At 38.8% G+C, this 22,233-nt stretch overlaps 1 protein-coding gene across 9 annotated transcripts in view; it reads left to right on the top strand.

Annotated features, from left to right (window-relative positions):
- Positions 1 to 5,224: 5,224 nt before the first annotated feature.
- ADAM23 (ADAM metallopeptidase domain 23) overlaps positions 5,225 to 22,233 on the top strand; it is a 77,554-nt gene continuing 60,545 nt past the window's right edge. For 4 of the 9 annotated variants that reach the window (XM_048047192.2, XM_048047186.2, XM_048047187.2 and 1 more), the window contains exons 1-5: positions 5,226 to 5,932; positions 6,397 to 6,479; positions 6,795 to 7,512; positions 8,591 to 8,817; positions 16,358 to 16,434. In XM_048047192.2, the coding sequence (XP_047903149.1) occupies positions 7,350 to 7,512; positions 8,591 to 8,817; positions 16,358 to 16,434 (467 nt within the window). In that variant the 5' untranslated portion in view covers positions 5,226 to 5,932; positions 6,397 to 6,479; positions 6,795 to 7,349. Of the gene's footprint in view, positions 5,933 to 6,396; positions 6,480 to 6,794; positions 7,513 to 8,590; positions 8,818 to 16,357; positions 16,435 to 22,233 lie in introns of all 9 variants that reach the window. The other 5 variants (XR_010832193.1, XM_048047189.2, XM_048047191.2 and 2 more) reach the window with 2 other exon arrangements.

Genomic DNA, 22,233 nt, shown 5'->3' with positions numbered 1-22,233 from the left:
AATGGAAGAGAAGCTGAAAGATGGTTAAAGTCGGAGCATTTCTCATCCATGAGATGTGGATGGAATTTGAGAGAAAAGCAAATTCATGAATTCCTTGTAAGAAGTAGTTTCACAAATAATCATAGAAAAAAGTATTATGAAGTATGAGTTTTGAATCATAAATGTTCTCCATCCCTCCCCCACCCCCCAGCTGGGGGTTTGAGGGGACATGTCATAAGAAAACTGGTACTTTTTCCTTCATGTATGCTGCAAAGAAACTCCATGTAGAATAGAATAATGCTGTCTTAATTTCCACAAAGTCTTCAAAAACCGCTACATTTCCATAATAACAACCCGTAATAATGCGTGCTTAAACTCATGGTTAACCAGCTAGATAAGCAACCCTAAACAATCATGTGGAACATATGCATGTAGAGAAATAATAAGACCTTTGGAAGGTGACTGAGTGTAAGTTCATGTGGGCAAAAGGAAGAATGGAAGGAGCAGGGTGAAGGGCATAATTTCAAATCCCCAAGTGTGGGTTCTTGATGTGACAATCCACGTGGTCAGATTGTGTGTGGCTCTTGTGGGGGAGAGAAGGGAGTATCTGCTTCCATGGTTGTGAGGGCTAGGTGGGTTTTTATGTTGTTTGCTTGTTGTTTTTTTTTTGTGTGTGTGTGTTCTAAGGGTTTGTGGCTGAGACTTTTGTCAAGAAAATTAGCAAGATGCTTGAGGGATGTGTACTACATTAGGAAAGACTGTTGGGCTTCATTTGCCTTTATATCAAAGTGACAAAATGGAAGAAGTAATCCCCTAAAGTATCCACTGTGTTATTGTGCTGACAGTTTGAGTCTAGTAAACTAGTAAATATTATTGAATTCAGATTATTTCTGGTCTTTGGGAAATAGAAAAGCTTACTGCAGCTTCCTTAGGAATCAAGAATCTGCTCAAGGAATTAACAGCAGAAATTATAAAAAGCATTCACTGGGGTCTCTGAATAATTTTATTGTGATGTTGCAAAACTACTATGTTGACATTAGGAGATATTGTCTTTGGCAGGTAGGTGCTGAGAATCACCAAATCATCAAAATTTGGGGACCCATAGATGCAGACTGATTGGTGGGGGAAAGCTGAGAGAAAATGTTCTTTATTTGCATATCAATATTGTAAGGAAATGAGCTTAGAAGGCCAGGACAGGGAGACAGGGCGGGAAGGATGATAATGCCAAACTGGGATCCATATCTGATGCTGAAACTTAGTTTTTGTCATGGAAATATCTGCTAGTAACTCAAGTGTAGGGGACACACTAGGCCTCTCATGCAATACTTTGATATCACTGCACAGATTTTTCTTAAAAATTTCAGACCTTCCTCTCTGGAGAAGTGATGGTTAGATATTGTTTTAGGGTCTCTAGAGGAGTCAGTCCCAAATCCTAGATGTGTCCTCAAATAGGAATCTTTCAGGATAGCGTGTTTCGTGTCTGATGATTCATCCCTATGCCTAATTAGGAAAGGAGCAGGGAAACCGGTCCAAGTTTATCTATGGAGAAAAGGCAGGACGCCTAATTGGATGTAGCAGTTTCTATTTTTTTCCTATTTTGTAGAGCTGCATTTTATGGAAATTCCAGGATTTTCCTTTCCTGACTAACACTGCTGTTCCTCAGCATTTTTACCTACCTTTCATAACACAGGCTTACAGCATTGATGGCTGCAGCATCAGCACAGGTCGCTCTGCTGAATGCACACAGAAAACCAGACTGTAAAAATGTGTTACCTGAGCAGCAGCCACAGCACCTACAAATACTGGAGAAAGTGTTTTTTAGAATTTTGGGGGGAACATGAGTTATTGTACCTTTCTAAATGCCGCATGTCCATATCCAGAGAGACAGCTTCCCAGTAACTAGTACCTGTTTTCAGTGAGGTTTAGTAGTTCAAGCATGCATTATATTGGCATGGCCATATTCCTTTTGCTTCTCAAGCTAATGCAGTCCTTGCTATTCTGGTCATCTCTGTGTTGGAGATAACATCCTTACTGTTTTCATCTACAGTTTCATATTTTCACCCATCTCTTCTTGGGTTTAGATGCTGTAAGCATCGACAGCCTGGTCATTTCTACCAGCAGGGGGAATGAGCTGTTACTGATAGCCCTGGCACAAGAACAGATTTCTGTTAAGCATGAATAAATTTAGGCTGGGAAGTAGGAGGATTTACGTAGTGATTCAAACAGTGAGCTTCTGGAGTAGCTTTCCAGTGGTATTGGAAGGGCAAAACCCCTAATTACTTTTAAATGCCATGTATGAGAGGAATTGTTAGTGATAGCTGGGGGCTGGACAGGATGCCTTAGGAGGTCCCTTGCAGTCCTTTTTTCCCATGTGTGCGTGTAAGTGGGTCAAGAAAAGAGCAACGATACCTTCCCTCTCCTTTGCAAAGTCGCACTGGAGCAGCTAGAGTCTGGCTTTTTCACAATCTACCGTTTGGAAGTATTTGATCAGCTGTAGCAAGTCCATGGGGTGTGAACTGTATTTATTTAGTTTTAAGAAAGCATAAACAAAAGTATATATTTAAGTAAGTTTTCCCCTAACACCCCGTCCTTCTTCCTTGACACTGTTTTTCATGTTAATGCGCAAGAGTGAAAGGAGCTAGCAGGGAGCGGGCCTGATGTCACAGACACAGTTAGAACTGCTTGCTTATTAAAAGAGCAGCACTTTTTCTGCTGGCAGCATATGTTTTACTTGCTAAGTATATCTGTATTGGAATAGATGACAAGTGTGTTCTAGATAGCCTCATTGACCAATGTGTTTCTGCTGCTGCTCTGTTTCTTATTAATAAATTGGGCAACATGGTGAATAATTGGAGCCTTTAGAATTTTAATGTTTCCATTGGTGGCAAAAGTACCTCACTGCAGTATCTTGTATACAGTGAGTTACATGCAGTAGTTTCAACATTGCTGGGGAATCCTACTGAACAGCTTGTAAAATCCTTTGGTTATGAATGCACAGGTAATTACACAAGAGTACACAGCGAGTTCGGTCTGAAATTAGTCTGGTGTAGTAGTTTATTCAAAATAAATCTTTACTGCAATCAAAAGTAGCTTACTGATGCTACATTTCACCTGAATACAAATTGAACTGTACTTAATAAAACATCTGACTCACTTGTTATTAGTGGCACAGTTGTATTCTTCTCTCTTCCTTGCCACATATTGCTAAGTTATATTCTTTTTATCATTTTACTTCGCTTGACCTTACCATTAATATTTCGCAATATTGAAGGAAAGGGGATGGAAATTATATCCTAACTACCATGTATATTCTAACCTGTAGTGCTGAAACATGCAACATATATGGTACTCATAGAAGAGTTCATTTGTGTAGTAGTACTAGTGAGAGGAATAGCTAGCAGTAATGCTAAGTATGCAGAACCTGGTAAATGAGTGACACTTGGAATGAAAAAGTGGCATTTCAACTGTACTATATTTTATAATATTAATTTAAGGTAGTGTTGTGCCCAATAGTACACAGGGTAAAGCTGGATTTAGGGCTCTGTTGAACTACTGACTAACAGGAGAAAGCTCTTCCTCTGAAGAGTCTGAGGTTGAAATCAAGAAGATGGTAAAGTGAAGAACAGCAGAAACCATGTTCTGCTAGATTTACAACTTGGAAAGCGATGCTTGCTTCAGAAGAATCTAGAGCAAGTACTCCGTTTCCTGAACCTCATATGTGTTTGTTGCATTACTGCAATGTTTATGCTGTTTTCCAGGGTTGCTGAAAGGTATTTAATGAAACTAAGTGGAACAGTAAAAATGAAAAGTATGTATTTTTTTCTGACCAAATGCTGGGTTGCTGCAGAGCTGTTAGGTGGTGGGATGTGTAGCAAGAGATGGTTACATTGTAAAGGGAAAAAAAAATAACAGCCATTATTACAGAAATACTCTCTTTCACACTAATGACTGAGGAGCTATTTGAGAATAGCTCAACATTGAGAATCAATGAGTATTCAAATGTATGATTTTAAAAAAGGTTATACTAATGCATTGCATTGTTCATTGTAATTACCAGGTTTCTTCTAAATATAAATTATTCATACTTACACTGCACATGATATTTTTATATGTGCTGTAGTGTATTTTATGAAAGTAACGAAACATGACCTGCATGAAGTTTCAGCACAGCTTTGTCTTAGCTGTTAGTCCCATGCTGGGAAACAGAGACTGGCTACTGCCTTCTTTTGTGTGCACATTAGAGGTTTGTGTGGATTAGTTATGTGCCAGCTATGAGATTCTACTGGTACTCAGTGCCCATGTGTAAATATTGCTTTTTAGGCCTGCAGCGTGCTTGGTACCCCTCCTGCTCAGGACTCTTATATTTGTTGTATTGTTTACAGCACTGGCTGATTTATGTGCTACTGCCAATCAAAAGGAAATCTCTCTAACAGATCTGTCACTTTGTCCAGTTTTTGTGCAGCCTATGGCTGCGCCTGCTAGTGCTGCAGTCGTACAAGTCATAACCACACCTGAGAACTGCACTCGCCTGATGGCACAGTTCAGCAGTGGCTGCTTCTATTCTGCTTCTTTGCGCTGCCTGCGTTCTGTGGTGTTATACCCTTCAGTCACACAAGGACGGTCTTAAACTGCTGGTTGGTATCATTGCTATTACAAAAGTAACTGAGACAGTCCTTCTGTGTTCGGAAGATCTCCATGGAACTGAATATTTGAGATTCCAGTTTCCTCTTCTGTAATGATCATCACTATCGTTAACTTGATTGCAAGAATGGTGTAAGAACACTGGCTAAGTCTTACTGCTTGATAAATCAGTCATCTATGTTTGTATCTCCTGAACTTCTCTCCTTCATATTCCATCTGCAAGAGAAATATTTCTGTTTCTATTAAACCAGGAAATAGTTTGTGTCTGTGAGCAATATCCAGGAATACTCCACATGCCCCTTTGTTATAGGACCTAACTGGATTCTTGAAATAAGTGTTAGATATTTGAAGGTAGGTTGTTTCACTGATGTTGAAATCCAGAAATTTTCCTCATATCCCAGTAAGACACACTCCTGGAATACTCAGTCAGGAAGACCAATATTATTTATGCCTTGGGTAAGGAGCAAGTTCATTAAAAACATATTCTATAGAGAGACTTTTCCAAGTCAAGCGATACACTGACACTTTACTTTTTTTTTTTTTTTTTTTTTTGTTCAGGAGATGCTGGAAAAAGAGATTAGATTGTGTTGAAAAGCTGTGTCTTTACCATTGAGGTAACAGAGCCTAGTCTGATATTTCCTGACTAGCTGACAAGTATGAATAGCCAAGACTACTATCAGCAGTTTTGCATCTGAAGCCTTATGATTTGAATTGCAGCATTACACAGTTTCATTCCATGCGTTCACTGACCCCCATCCTGATAAACAAGCAATGAAAAGCTCTGGGCAACAGTCTGCAGCTGTGATGTAAGCTTTATTTATCACCCAGATTCCAAGTATGTGTGTACCTTGTGTAATACATGTTTTCTTCATAGCTAGTCTTGAAGCACTGGCTATCAGCATTTTCCTGCATGTCTCTGACTCAGAGGTTCCAATTTATTTAATTGGAAACAGATGTTGCCATGATAATCCATGCTTTTGATATTTTGCTTTCAGACATTTGCAGTGCAATCTATTTGAGATTATTTCATAAGGTCTTTCAAAGATGAAAGCAGGTTTAAAAAAAAAAAAGGCACCTGTGGAGGCACTTAGTGGAGTATTTCATCTGGAGCTGATTATGCTCCTGAACTGCACATGCCCACCTGAAGCTTTTTAGCAGTTCTATAAAATGCAGCTTGAGCTACATCATGATCAGCACATGGGAGACTGAGCATGCCTGCTTGAGATGGTGCTATGTGATTGTGCTGCAGATTTCTGCTCGAGTCAAAAGGGTTCTAGAAAGAATTTGCTGTAGCCGACCTTTGTAGGAAGAGGTAATTGTTGCTTTTACACCTCATAATCTGGATAGTAAAAATAAGAACTGATAGTTTGAAGAGCAGATACTTCTAGCATTCGTTGTTGGTAGTGTTCATTGTTGTTAGACTTGTGTTTCTTGTCTTGCGGTTAGTTTCTGGATTTAAATTTTTAACTGTATGGTCTACTCTTTGATTCTAAAATATCTCTTTTGACTGTACTTATTTATTTTGGATCTAGGTGCACTGACATAACTGGTCCTTTGATCTGTTTACATGTTTATGGGGATAAATGAGGAGCTGCTGTTGGTTGAAAGGTTCCAGTGATATTTAATGATGAATAGCTGGGCTAGATGGACTGCATGGAAAGTGTCTGGGAAAATGAGTACTGAGGAATACCAATTTATACAGAAAACTAGTATAGGTTTCTCCCTAGGCCCAGCCAGCAGAAACCCTAAGGAGTTTTCTGTCATTTTTCACCCCAGGTCATCCCATAGCTTGATGCTGTCTGCCATTACGTGCATGGATTCTGAGCTTCCACAAGTAGCACCTGTCTGACCAACGTGAGGTAAGCAGCATGTGCAGATTCAGAATGATTTTCTAAAAATAAAAATAAAAATAATAACACTACTGTTATAAAATAGTCTGCATAACAATGATTTGTCAAACTGCTTATTCTTTCTAAACTAGCAGTAACGGTAATTAACTTAGTGATACAAAGCCAGGGTTAGTGCTAGCTGGGCTCTAAAGAAAATTAGGTGAAGCCAAGAAAATTCGTCTCTCTAAATCTGTGTGGTACTCAAACTCAGCTTAGAAGGAATAAGGTGACAGAAATAAAAAGCAACAGCCAGACAAAAAACAAGAAACATCTTTATTTCCTCAGCAGGGAGACCTGCATCAAAATAAAACGCGTCTACTCTGGGCTGTTGGAAGTCTGTGGGCAAAATGCGTGCTAAGAATGTGGTATCTAAAAGGGTTTGAGGAGAAATCAACAGTGAGGCCGCAGATTAGATTTCCTCCAGACTCCTGAAGCTACGGAGCGCACACAGAGCAGCGGCCCGATGGTCTCTGCGCCGTTATTTCTATCTCATGGCGGCGGTTCCCGGGGGCACCCTGACGGGGCGGGGGGGGGGGCGCGTGGGGCCGTGCGGGGCGCCGGCGGCAGCAGCACAACGGACAGCGACCGCGCGGCGCGCGTGCGCGGGGGGGAAATGGGCGGGTGAGGGGGGAGAAGCGGCGAAGGTGCGCGCGCGCCGCCCGCCCTCACGCTGAGGTAACGGGTAACGGCCTCCCGTAACGGCGGCGCGAGGAGCCAGACGGGCGGGAGCCGCCTCTTCCCCCCTCCCCTCAGCCCCTCAGGCGCTGCCCGTCGGGGGCCGGAGCTCCGCGCTGCCCCCCGCCCCGCCCCGGCCGGCCGCCCCCCGGGGCGCTATGAGCCATGAAGCCACCCGGCAGCATCGCCCCGCGGCAGCCCCGCTGCTGCGGCCGCCGCCTCCCCGCCGCCTGCCGCCCCGCGCTCCTGCCGCTCCTCGGCCGCCTCGTCTGGCTGCTGCTGCTCCTGCTGCTGCTCCGCGGCTCCTCGTGCCCCCCGGCCGCCGCCGGTGGGTATGGCGGGACGTCCGTCCGTCCGTCTGCGTGTCCGTCTGCGGCCCCCCCTCGCCCCTGCCGACCCCCCTGCCTCTCCCCCGGCCACTGAACCCCTGTAAAGCGCGCTGCCGCCGAGCCGTTTCTTCCTCCGCCCCTTCCAGTTTTGTGTACGTGCCGTCTCCGGCGTCTGGAAGCCCGGGGCTCGGATAAGGTTTCCTTCGCTTGCTTATAAAAAAGGAGAAAAATGTCAGGTTTCCCTGCCTCCGCTCTTCTGGGGCTGGTGCTGCAGTGGTTTAGGTGGAGGGTGGCGTGCGGAGAAATAGGCTGGTGAGGTATGCGACAAAAAACAGGCGTACATAGGTGGGTTTGGTGTGAGTCTCGCTAGGAAGCTAACTTGTTTGGGATCGGATTTTGTGTGTGCATTTCGGTTATTCACTTTTGAGCGGGTTATGATAACGTGGATGCTGGATATAGTCGTTTTGTGAATCGTTGCTATCAATTTTACATTGCACGTTGGTTGGCTGCGTTTTAAAATTTTAACAAGGAAGGATGCAGGATTTCATCTGACAAGGTGCCACTGAAGAAAAGGGCTCTTGTCAAAGTTAAGAGTTAGAAAACTTCCCATTATGTAAAGAGAATGGATTAGCATTCAGAGCGTATGAACTCTAATTTCAGTTTGTCTTGGGAATATGGGAAGTATCCTTAATCTTTCTAGAGGTGTGTGTATATATATTTCTTTCTGTGTGTATGTGGCTTGTGAGAGGGAAGAGAACTTATCCCCTACATCTTCCTTTGCTAGCTAACTACATATCCATTAAGGTTTTTTTCTCTTGGTGATTGAAAGGCATTAAAATATTTATAATCCATGACTGTATGTGAAACTATACATGCGTTTAAATAAGTAATGTTATTTCTGAAACCATTTCATGTGTGAATAATGAATCAGATCTCTCTCCATGAATAAGCTGTCTTTTTGTTTGCTTGAGTGATTAATGAAATATTAGAATACTGCAAGCTAAGTAGGTTGCTTTTTTATGGAAATAAACATATTCTGCCATATAATTTATGGCTGGCATTATCTTTCTTTCTCAGACCTGCATTGGAATGAAACGGCAGGCAGTATAGAGGGAGTCCTGGCAGATGAAGAGAGTACATTTCAACAGAATAAAAGCAGCAGCAGTAAAAATAACAGCTACAGCAATGCAATCCAGAAAGAAATCACGCTGCCTTCAAGACTAATCTATTACATCAACAAGGACTCTGAAACCCCTTACCACATCCTGGATACTAGAGCAAGGCACCAGCAGAAGCACAATAAGGTAGGATAAAAAGAGCCTTATCTGCAGAATTTAGGGGAAAAAAAAGTGATGTGGAACTGTGTTTGAATAGTTTATTTTGCAGATCTTCAAGACTCAATGTTGGTCCTCACCACCGTTTTTAGGCATTAAAATAGGACATGTAATTAAACAGGAATGCCATTTCCCTTGTTTTAATTAAAAAAAATTATTTTAGATTTCAGAATGGTTCAGAAGCTGAGCTGTAGATAAAAATGAATGGGAATTATGCAAGGCTGGCTTGTCTGACCAATATACAATTCCAGTGGCTTGACTTATGTTATACTATCGTTAGCAAAATGCTTCTTCCAAAATAACTCCATTCTGGAGAAATGTTTGTATAGGGATTTTCTTCAGAATTCTGATCTTAAAGCATGAGTTACTCGACGTTGAGTGCATCATGCACTACCTAATAAATGCAGTATTGATTTACTGCCATTGTATGGCCAGTGAAGACCACTGTAAAGTGTTAAGTTTTTGTCAAATTCTGAATACCTGTTTTTTTTTTTGTTTGATTGTTTTTGAGGGGGGAGAGTTACTATTTTATTTTGCAGAGATACAGATAATAAATAGCAAAATGAATTTTCTGAAATTGTATGGACTAAATGATTTTGGTTTTGTGTGATAACTCAGTGAAGAGGTAAACCTTTTCTAATCTATGTTATTTAAGAGGCACTCCATAAAATTATTCCATTCTATTTTTATAAATCTATGTTTTAAAAAATAATTTCTTAAAGCAGGTTAAAAGCAAAGTGAAGGTAAAGAAGGTATAGGAAGAGACTGCCATGGTAGAAAAGAGAGACAGCAAAGCAGATAAGTGTGTAAGATATTACTGTAAGACTTATCTATAGGGAAGTTCTTACCAAGAAAATTAACATTTCTTTTGAAACTTTCAAAAGATGATTTATTATGCATTATGTATGTTTTTGTTGGTATTGATTATGTGACATTTCAGATGTGAAATTAACATGGAGTTACTGTATAATCTTTGAAGTAAGCTATTATTGTATAGTTTCGATATTTTAATGAGAAGAAAGATTGCTTTCTAACTTATTCAGATGTGCCTTTGGATGTATCTAAATATACCAGTCTGTTACGGATGGAACAGAAAAGCTGTCCCGTTGTTGGAAAATGAAGTTACTTAAAAGAATGCTACCTTCAGAAGTAGCACCCTAACCTTCTTGAAGCATGCATGATACTGGCTTGCAGAGCGGTTAAAAAGGTCTCAGATATTATTTAGGAAGGAATAAGCAGCATCAGTGATACATTAAACAAAACAACCTTCCTACCTTCGTTACCCTCTTATTGCTCATGCTGACAGAATGTGCTCTGTTTATACAAACATTAGAAACATGGGAAAAGTGTAAGTCCTTTGGAATTGTATTTTCTCTTCTAAAGCTGTTCACTATAATGGTGTTAGTATTTCGTTTCTTTGGGGGAATGTAGAGGCTTATCCCTTGACCCCTGGGGAGTTGCCTGTGAAGCAAGACCGTTCTTTTCAATAAACTTGTACACTGGGGATTTTCTTCGTCCCTTCTTTGGAGAGTGATATGGGAAGAAAACGATTTGCTAATGTTTGGAGACCTGACTTTGGGAATAGTGCTTTTTCCATGTTTCTATGTGAGGATTTTCTTGGAAATCAACAGAGGGGAATGCCTGCCAGTCTCTTAACTTGCCCAGCATTTCCACAAGAACATTGCTGCCATTGTCTATCCTTCCTGTGTCCTACCATATCTCTATACCTGTTGGGGTAAAGCTTTGCAGAAATCAGCGCTGACAGAATTGGTATTGATTTCCTTGAGTATGCATGGTGCTGAGCCTTGTGTAAAGTGGATCTTTCCACTCAGTGTCCATTTTAAGCCTAGGCGTTGCTAACACTGCAGTTCTTCCCAGAGAAGGGTTCTTAAAGTTGGGTGTTCATGGAAACTGACATTATGTTGACTTCATTCTTCTGGCATGAAACTTACATTGCTTTGATCCATTTAATTGAAGGAGAGGGTTGTTTATATTCCTTGTCTGGATTGTTTTTGTTTTTTGATCTTCTGCTCCCAGAGCACCACAAGGGGCTTCCCCTTCACCCCCAATTCCCCCCCCGCCCCCAGCTTGCATCTCATGTCTTTCTTTGCAATGAAGTCTTTTCTTTGCTCTTCCATCTGTTTCACCAATAATAAGATGCTAATCAATATTTTGTTTATTTTGTTCTGTTGAACATTCACTCTAATCACCTCTTATATCCTAGGCAGACTTTTATTTCCCTGATTACAAAGGAAGACAACCCACAAAGAAAATACAAAGCAATTGGATTGTGAAAGATGCGCATTGGGGGGGGGTTGATGATTTGGGGGAGGAGGACAGACACGAACAGGGGATGGACTTTTTAGTACTTGCTTTTATCCTTTCCCAGAATTGAAATAAATGCTATATTGTAGTAAATCCTGATGTGAGATTTTGCTGCCTCCCACACTGCTAATGAAAGGAAATAGCTAAAATACCTTTGTAGCTGGGTAAAGAAAGAAGTCTATATTTAGGATTCATTGTATGCATGTGGGGAAAAAATGTAAAGACAAATTTGATGACCTTATATGCATTGGGCAGAAATGGAATTAAAGTACTACTTTGTGTCATTCCCCCCCCCTCCCCCCTTGTTTTTGGAACCATACATCCTTCAACCTGAGTTTTCAACCTTAATGGTCTCATTTATAGGTACATGATATGGATATACTCCCTAACTATGCGTATTATTCAATGGACCCTCTTTCAGTGGCACCTCGTTATTGTGGCCAGAAGAATAGAAACCATGTGGATAGTTTGTGGGATTAGGCTTGAATGCCTCGGAAATGCTGAATCACTATGGAGAGCAGAGTGGTGCAGGAAGTTATGTATGCATGTGAAGAAAGAACGAAAGCTAGAAAAATCTGAAAATGATTGAAATAAAATTTGTTTTTCTTTAAAAGTCTCTTCCTAAAAGTAAGGATCTGCAACCTTCTTTATATATGGAGAATTGAAGGGCTGGAGAGTAATACAGTATACTGGGGAATCCAATTTAAATAATTTGTTTTTCAACACTGATATTCTTTATCCCCTTTCTACTTTTGAATTTGGTGAAATACCACATTATGAGAGGGCATATGTGATCTAAACTGTGGGTAGAACCTCTCTCATTCCTTCTCGTTCTTCCAAAAAGATTTTTCCTGCTGTTGACAAGAATGAACATTCAGCATAGTTTTGACTATGAAATGGTGTCTCTCCAAGGCAGACAGAGTTCTAGTGTATAAACTCTTCTCTCGTTATGCTCTAAAATATATTTTGGATACTTGTTACTTGAAGACACTAAAATCTATACACCTCGGTTTCCTCATAGTTAAAGTTAGCTGTTTTCTTTGATTTCTTCTGAAGTTATTTTTAGTGTGAAATGCTAAAAAAAAAAAAAAAAAAAAGCACCTGCTTACAAAAATCCACTAAAGAAGCTCACAAGAAACCTGAAACTTGCTGAAGAGCTTTGAGTTATCTGCGTTCTGCTCCTTTTGTCAACTTTTGCAGATGGATGTAGCCTTTTGATAAGCTTGTGATTGAACCAGATGACTGCTTTCATATGTTTTCATAGGCTGCACATAGCAGATTGGTAGGACCTAGTGGGAAGACTACATGGGTCATGATTTGTCACAGAATGCTAGGAGCAAATCCTTACGGTGGCCAGCAGAGGGAGAAATCTTACAACATCGGATGTGATCTCACAATAATGGAATTGGTAGAGGAAAAACAACTCAGGGCAATCATACCAAATTTTGAGTGGAAAATCGCTTGAATGATACACTTATGAAGGAAAGCTATATCTGCTGGGCAGTTTCTAACTTTTTGGATTACTGGAAATTGTAAGTTTTCATAATTCATAAAGAAGCAATGTCTTTTATGTCTTAATTCTAAGCTGTTAGTGTAATTTTCAGAAGGAAAGGGTTGTTAAGATCTTAACAACTGAAAGAAATGTGTTATAGTAGTTTTGACTGCAAAGATAGGACAGTTATACCTCCCCTCCCCCCTGGTTCATTTTGTGCTATTTTCCTTGGGGTGGACACTCCACTTGTGCTTCTGTTCAACTCAGCTGTTCGTCACTTAAATTACAATGATATTCCTGCCAGGCTTAATTCTATGTTACCTTGTTTTAAAGGTTTTGAAGACTAGTAGGTCTCAGAGCGTCTTATGCAACTTCAGTGTGTAGTGTGCTCAAATTGAAAGGGAAAGCATTCTTAAGATGAAGTGAAAAGAACGTAGTAAAAGAGGTGGTATTGAAGAAAAAGCAGACCTGTTTTGTAAAGGATGAAAGATTATGTATGGTTAATAACCTTTGAGTGATCCTGTGAGGTCTTACTGAAATACAGAGAGAAGTCCTATGCATTAATTATATTCCCTTTACCTATCTTAGGATAAGTCTTCACTTCTAATCCCCATGTAATGAAAACTGATCAAATTAATGAATGAACTTCATGTAGCTTATGTCTATGAGTTTAATAGACTGTTGGAGATTCTTTGTAGTATTTCAGCTGATGTTTGCATTTTTTTCTGAATTTTCTGTGGTGCAGCTTCCATTTACAGTACTTGCAAACTGATGATTTTGTGTGCTTTGTCTTTTGATACTATATTGAATACGTATTTATATATTACTAGTGGCAACACTGGTAATCCTAGCATCTGGAACAGTGAAGAACGTTTTTTTTTTTTAAATTTGGATTTGAGTGTGGGAAGATGTTTAAAGATTCACGCCCTTCTTTAACTCACTCTGCTATACTTGATTAGTAAGTCTTTGCTGCAGAAAAACTTCATGTAATTTTGCTGCTTTGCAGTTGGAGCAGCCCACAGCTGTCAAAGCAGGAACCTCTGCAGAGGTTTTTATATAATAAACATGTACAAAGGTACTTAGTCTCCTGCATACATAAGTAAAGAACGCTCGTGCAGGTGTGCACAGCTGAATGTATGAAAGTGGTACGGAAAGGTGATGGGTAGTAATTTTCATATGAGTACACACGGTGTAATATCTAGTCTGTATATTCTTCAAAGCGCATGCTAATCTGCTTTATATTCTTGTTTGAATTTATATTTCTGTGTGAATCAGAAGAAGCCCATATTTCAGATTATACTTTAGGCATTGCATTACAAGGTAGCTGATAGGAGAATACAGTGAAATGATCAGGATGTATAGCAGAATTCCATGGATAATTTTTTGAAATATTTCTTGCCATCGTGATGATACATGGCAATAGTAATGGCTAAAACACCTGGTGACAACTCACTGGTGGCTTTCTGTGCTAACTTGTTACAGGAAAAAATGTCAGTTTTGGGATGAAACATTTTAGTTTCATTACTTTTATCTGATTTCTGGTTTGTGGCTTTCATGGGTGGGTATACATTATTAAACTGGATTAACAAGGTCTGTATTTCACTGTAGCAGTAGAGTATCACGTTCACCTGAATTCAAAGCAGTGTTTTTGCTGAACAGCAAGGATTTAAAATCTCATGTTCTTTTTATAACCAATGGTTTGAGCTGAATTTGGTGGAGGACGTGCCCTATGGCAGAGTAGCAAATTACCGCCAGTTGCTTTTCAGTAATTGCTTATATGTAAGAAACTACATCTATTGGAACTGTTGTACAGTAATAGATTGCAAGGGTGTGTTTATATACAGAAGAAATTGTTTTCAGAAATAACATTTTTATTACATCTCATACTACAGGATGATCTTTTTCTGGTATTACTATAAACTGAGAATACAAGTTCCTTTAAGTAACTTTAAATTTTGGAAAGATAAAAAAATATTTGATGGTTTAGAAATTACAAGAAAGGATATACATGTGTCACCAAATGGGCTTGATTGGACAAAAGAAAAGCTGTAGCAGATCAGACTGGACATCCATCTAGCTGTCCGTAAGAACAATCAGTAGCAGATGCCTAGGGAGGGATGGATGTATGGGTGTAACATTCGTGGAGTGCTACTTCCTAGACTGGTCTCCCAACTTCCAGTTGCTGGGTCGGGGTCTTTTGGGAACCAGAACTTGTTGTTTGGTTTTCACAGCCCTTGATGAAGTTCCCAATCTTTAGGTTATGTAGTTTCTTTTATATACACACTGTTTTTGGTATCTGTGATGTCTTGTGCTGAAGTTTAAGGATTTTCATGTTTCAGGAGCTGAAGACATTATTACCAACATGCCACAAGTACTTTTGAAATGTTTTATTATTTTAGGTGATAACGTCAATTCTTGATGCTTCAGCATTTCCTTAATCAGTGAAGTATGTTGAAACATTGGTTAATCTTTCTGAAAGGAAGTATATTCAAGAGTTTCGTTTAGTTAATTGGTTTGTAATTGGCTGTCAGAACAATAGTAGTGACAAAACCAGAAAAGATACTTAAAGTGGAAAACAAATTTCTTGATATCTTTTTCTTACAGGTAATTATTTAGTCTTGATACTGCTACTGTCCTAAAAAGTGTTTGGGGGGGAAAAAAAAAAAAAAGGTATTTCAAGTCATACTAAGTCTGTTAGGGGAGGTGAAAAAAATGCTGCACCAGGATCAAGCTGAAAAGAAAAGGAGTATGTATTTTTTTCTAAGCTAACTCTGGAAAAGGAATATAGTCACTTTTGATATTACTGTTTTGTTCAACTTGTTTAAGTAGAGTGTTTGGGATCACTGGTAGTATCAGTTCTACAGCAGTTCATAAACCACGTTAATGATAGTCTGACCTGTTTTACCCTGTTGGAACACTGTCTTCACAAAAATAAACTCTTGGACTATTTCTTCTTATTTTTTATCTGGAAAACAGCTGAACATGTTTTAAATGTCTTTGCTTTCATTTACAACAATATAGAAAAGAATAAAGTACATGATTAATATATTTGAGAAAAATCGAATATCCTTAAAGTTAACTGCCTATAAGAGACTAGCTAACTTTATTTTCTTATGTTGAACAGCATCAGTCTTCTATACATCGGCTTGGTTACAATGCCAAATATAAAGCCTTTAATTGTGAAGGGATTACTGTGAAAGAAGTCTTTCATAACATGTAATACAAGCTTTGCTCTGATTTTCTTACTCGAAGCTTTGTATCACAAATGCTTTAATTATTTCAGGCCTTTTAAAGTGAATGAATGCAATAACATAATTAAATGAACAGTGTACTGTGTTACTTATTATTTTGTTACATAGCCATCTGGCTATGGCGAAATACAGTCATTTATATGAAGCTACATTTTTGCTTGTTTTTGTGAGGAATGGGTGTGTATATTTGAAAGTACTCTTTTCAGATACTATTTCAGGTACTTCTCTTTTTTCCTTCACTGTCTAAAAAGGCAAATCCTTTTGAATCTGAATTTGGTGCAAGGCCAAAAAATTTACTGATGCAATTCATGAAAATAAGCATGTTTTCCATAACTTCGCTTTTTGCAGTTGTTTGTTAAAAATACTTGTTGCAGTGATTCTTTTAGATAACTTAGAGTGTTCTGCAAAGCTCTATAATACTGTTATGTGTTCATGTTTACAGGCTGTACATCTGTCCCAGGCAAGTTTCCAGATTGAGGCCTTCGGCTCCAAATTCATCCTTGACCTCACTTTGAATAAGTAAGTGCACAATTTCAGGTTTCTTTCTTTCCTGTTCTAAATTGTCTTCAACTTATGATACAAGGTCGGAGCACATGAAATTCCAAGATCTATGGAAAACTATGCTGTTGTCCAAGTTTATTAATACAAAATAACATCTAGTCTATTTTAAGCAAGGTAGATGTTACCCTTACTGACATCCGTACTGTACCTTTAAAATTTTATCTCTCAGAAAGAATAATGGTACCTAAAGATGAAACATATAAAGCAATATCTTGGGCTTCAGAAGCCTAAACCTGACAGTGAAAATGCAGAGCATTTGAAACTTACATTTACTCTTACATTTGTAAATGATCTTTATGATTACTAAGTATGTATTAATATATTGTTATAACTATGAATTTAAAATGTATAGTTCAACTATAATTATATTGCCAGCTGTTAAAATGTAGTTTCCAGTAATAAAAAAAACACCCCAATGATTAGGACCCCAATGATCCTAAAGGACTAGCATTTTCTGTGTATTCTGTCTATGGTATTTTTTTCATGCTTTGATGCAACAGAAGCAATTGCAGAATGATTGACTTTTGCTACCTACAGTTTCTGAACCTGTGTGTAATAACATCATAAATCACAGTAAAATACAGTGAACATGCTTCATATGTAGTAGAGAAATGATGATAGCTATCAGTAATTTAGTTCCCATATTGTAAATGCAGTAAGCATGGAAATGTTGGAGAAGAGAGATTACCATGAATAATGTTACAGAAAGTAATGCAAGTTGGTCTACATCATTTCTATTTATACCATGGTAAAACATAGTTCAGTATATTGGACAGTGACTGGAGATGTTTGCTATCATTTTTGCTGTTTTACTTGCATGCCTTCTCAGATTGATTTAGGACAGCAAAGCATTTACTTGAAAGGGCAAAGACCGGGTGTGTCAGTGGCTTATGTACTGTATTTATAGAGAGACTCCAGTAGAATTAGTGTTTGAAAGGTGTGGATTTTTTTGCTTTGTTTTTAATATATATCGATGAACTGTAAAGTAAATATTACTTTAGTTGTTCAAGGCATGTAGGAATATTGTAAATATTTATATGACTGGCTCATCTTTAATGATTTGGAAACCATACTGTTGACACAATCATCACGAAGTTCCTCATGACGTTGGGAGTCTTAGTGGTTTGGCTGTACTGAAAGGTGCAGCCTAGAGTCTGTTTACTTGTAAGGTAAACACCAATTTCAGATAATTCTCCGGTCTGGAAGATCTGACTTATAATACAGATCATTGTTGGTTTAGTTGTTTGTATCGCCTCTGTTTATATCCGCAGCTGAAGATAGGGAGCTATGTTTCTCTAAAAAATGTAAGAAAGTTTTTGTGCTACTGAAAATTTGCACCCATAAAGTTTACGAATAAAGTAGAAACATAAAATCAGTACTAAATGCCAGACAGATAAAATCATCTATAGTATTGCATAAAAGTCAATTGTATTTTGGGCTGTATAGAAGTATGACCATCAGGTCGAGGGAGACGCATCTCCCCTGCTCTTGTGAGACCCCACTGGAGCACTGTGTTCAGCTCTGAGACCCCCAGCACAAGAAGGACATGGACAAATTAGAACAAGCCCAGGGGAGGGCCACGAGGATGATCAGAGGGTTGGAGCACCTCCCCATGAAGACAGGCTGAGGGAGTTAGGGTTGTTCAGCCTGGAGAAGAAAAGGCTACGGGTAGACCTTAAAGCAGCTTTCCAGTACCTGAAGGGGGCCTGCAGGAAAGCTGGAAAGGAACTCTTTACAAGGACATGTAGCGGTAGGACAAGGGGTAATAGTTTTAAACTGAAAGAGGGTACATTTAGATTAGATACAAGGAAGAAATGCTTCACTGAAGAGTGTGGTGAGGCACTGTAACAGGTTGCCCAGGGAAGCTGTGGGTGTTCCATCCCTGGAGGTGTTCAAGGCCAGGTTGGATGGGGCCCTGGGCAACCTGGTCTAGGGCAAGGTATCCCTGCCCATGGCAGGGGATTGGAATTAAATCATCTTTGAGGTCCCTTCTAACCCAAACCATTCTGTGAAAGCGTATTTGCAGCTTCTGCTGTCATTGAACTTTTCTGTTGTCTTAAAGGAAAAAGTAACACGCAGCATTGTCTTAACCCACAATTTATTTTTTTAAAAAAGCAAGCAACAACAAAACAAAACACTTTAAAAGTATGTTCAGTAATTGAAAAAAAAAACACGTTTTTATCCACAGTAGTGTCAATTTGTTTAAACAACGCAGTTGTGTAATCAGTGATTCTAGTATATCTGAACAATTTCTCATCTTTTATTTCATTTATGTATTATACACATTAGAAAAGTTGTGTGAGAGGAGCTAACAAATTACTTTTTAATGATCCCTTTTCCACTAATGTGTGAAAGGCATTTAGCTATCCTCCAGTTGAAGGACAAGTGTTTCTGTGGGTAACTCTTATGTCCTGGTTAAAGATAGCAGTCTTTATGTTCTGGTGTAGAACTAAAACACGTTAGAGAGAAATAGCAAAAAACAGTGAGTTAGAAATGTCTACTTCCTGTTTTTTAGTGCTGAGGGCAGTTGGCTATATTGTCTTTGAGACAAAAACCGCTGTTTCTGTGACATGGTCTAGCACCAGCCTCTGAATAACAGAGTGTCCTGCTCTGGGAGCCTTCACCTACAGGGCTGTGGCACAAAAAAGGAGTGGGAAATTCAGTACCAGAGCTGCACAGAAACAGAACGTAAAAAACAAAGACTTCCCACCTTTCCCATTGAAAACTAACTTCCTTCAAGATTTAGGGGTGGGATGGGGGTGTAGGTCATATTTTTCAGCTTTGCTTTCTTTTTTCTGTAGAAGTCCACCTAAATTTCCAATTTTTTTTTCCACAATGAAGAGATTGTATGAAAAAAAAAAAACTGGCATCTTTGGCATGAACTGAAAAAAAAACACATTTGACTGTAATATGACTTAAATATTTGAGACATTAAAATATGATGATTAGTGTGAGCGGTCATTCCCTATTAGGTGAGAAGCAGCATTACAGCCAGCATGTTGCAGCCAATATTATCCACCAGTTTTAAGCTTGTAAATGATGTGTTGTCTTTTGTATGTATTTCTGAAAGGCTGAATGTCATTTGAGAATAGTCACAGAGCAGATAACATTGTTAGCAGAATTTCAAAAAGAAAGACAGTAACTGGATTTTTTGTGAATCTATTCAGTTTTTTTGTTTTTTTTTTTTTTTTAATTGGAAATGTGAAAACTAGTCATAACTTTTCCAGGAGGAAACTTACTTCAAATATTTATAACATTTTCTTAAAGGCAAGTCTAAATGCTTAGGGTGCTAAATGGATCCTATGAGATACATGAGCTGCATAAATTAAATATGATAGTATTAGTGTGGCAAGTTTAGCCTGCTTTTAACAAATTTCTGTTACAGATGAGATGCAAAGAAATCAGTGTTAGTATTTTAAACAAAGTGTGTGTACTCATGTGAATATTTGTGGTCTTGAGTCTGAGCTGCAGGTAGGAGCTTTACTGCCTCATTTCCAACTCCCAGAACTGGAGGCAACCTATTCAGTTACTTGCTTCAGTGGGCATTCCGCATGTAAAAAGTGTTGGAGGGAGATGCTAAAAACTCTCCATGTTTTTCAACACACAATAATGTGAAAAAAGTTTTCTGTTGTCTTTGCAAGAGTTAGAAATACCTGATAATGTGGAGAAACTTAATTTTCAATTATTGTATTCAGCCGCAAACTAGAAACTAAATTGTAAGCAATATTTCGGTTATTCTGTCCTCTTACTATTTTGTTTCTCTAATTTTGTGTGTGTGTTTAGCATGATTCTCTTCAGCTATTCTGTTCCATCCTGTCATTAAGGCTATGATAAAAATGTGTATTTATAATATGCATGCATGAGTATTTATATGTTCACTAATGTGCACAGTCTTGTGTTTTACTTAGTCACTATTCCAGAAGTTCAGTGGGAGGTAATACCAATCCTGCCACATACCAAGAGGCCGCACTCTTAGCTCAATTTCTCGAATGTTTACCAGCAGTATTTTCAGCTCCTCTTTCATTCCTTCTAGAACTTTCCAGATCAGTCTTTTTAATATTTACCTTGTCTCATTTTTCTTTATCTCATCCCTTTCTCCTTGGCCAATATCTATAAAATAAAAATGTGTGTGTGCATTTGTTTCTGTATGGGTTTTATAGAAGAGGACTTATAACTGCAGCCGTATAAATTAATGTTAGAGTGCCTGACTTACAAGCACTCAAGTTTTAGATTTCCCTGTAGTAATTAATGCCGCTGTGCAATGAAAGTCTATCAATAAATTCACATACAGTATAGCTTGTTTCAACAGAACTATAGGAAACTCAGGATAGGCTCATTTCTGTTAAAAGTTCCACTTTATTTTAAGTGCTCTTGGGGAGTATGTTCATGCATGGAATATAGTGGAAGCTTCTGAGAAGAATTTGGTTTAAAGAAACAAAAATCTGAGAGGACATGCATGCTGTTTGTCTTATTAAAGTGCAGATATTGGTGTTGTAAATGTTATCCTTCTTGTCTGACACTTTAAGAGTGAAAAGACTTTATTATGTGCGTTCTTTATTCTGCAATTAATCAAGTGTGGATATCACACCCTTCTAAGCAGGGTATAGAATAGCTGTCAGCTGAGATGTGACCACAGCCATTGGACTGGTGGATTGCTAGGGTCAACAAGCTCAGGGCATTGCAAATGTACATATGAGGAAATAAGACAATGTTACAAAATTCTACCTGGCAGGAGGAGGATGTTTATTGCCTCTTCCAGTGTAACACCTGTGGACACCAAATAAAGGAGGTGCTTTTCACAAAACATAAAATTAAAATAATGTCACAGACTACTAATGTGACTTATTAAACAGTTTACAGGAGTTTTAAAGGATTGCAAAGACAGAGAAGACATCTACTGAGGGCCATTAAAAACAATGATACTAACTCTGGTTTAGGAAACCCTAGTGTCACAGATCACTGCATGCTGAGAAAATACACCCCAAAATCGCTACACACGTGTTTTTGCTGTCAAACAACCTACCGTGTTTTTGCCTGTCTTAGTGTGTTCTAGGGGAAGAAGGCTATGTCCTTGTACTCCTTGCTTACATGTAACCACTGTAGTGTGGCAGTGCTGAAGAATTACCTTTCTAGCCTTGCAAATTTTTCACTGTTTTGTGAGATGGTCCTGACTTGTCACCTAGCTCTCTATGCTGAAGTGAATTACTGGGATCTCCAATTCTGCTATAATTAGGCTGAAATCTTTGCCTTTGGAGATAGTGTAAAGCCTGCCTATGCTCTACATCTGGTTAAGTTGGTCACACTAGCTCCTAAGAGCCTGTACCACAGGCTCTTACCTGACTTGATTCAAAGACAAAGCTAAAGTTACACAAAGTAGTTCAATATATGGGAGCATGGATTAAGGGAACCAAAATAAACTTTTAGTTTGCTGGAGTACTAGAAGGAATCTCTGATTCTGCTATAGTCATTTATCTAATCTGAAGGCAGTCAAGTCAACCTCTATAAATAAACTTACTTTGCTAGTTCTAGTAGTAGAACTAAAATAAATTTAAAATTTGTGCTTGCATCCAGTTGGATTTTTCCTTTGTAATAAGAGTTGGTTTAAATCAGACTGTTTTCACTGGACACAAAGGAACAGAGCATGTAGATCGTTTACTGAATTCAGTAAGAGGAAAAGAAACCCAAGTTTCTATTGTGTGCAGAAAAAGCTTGTTTTAAATTGAAGGAGGCTTTGGCAAATCTGATTACCATTGAATG

The sequence above is a fragment of the Anser cygnoides genome, chromosome 6 (assembly GCF_040182565.1).
Source record: "Anser cygnoides isolate HZ-2024a breed goose chromosome 6, Taihu_goose_T2T_genome, whole genome shotgun sequence".
NCBI lineage: Eukaryota > Metazoa > Chordata > Aves > Anseriformes > Anatidae > Anser > Anser cygnoides.
Note: the sequence above shows the minus strand (reverse complement) of the source record. Positions and strands in the feature narration are given on the sequence as shown.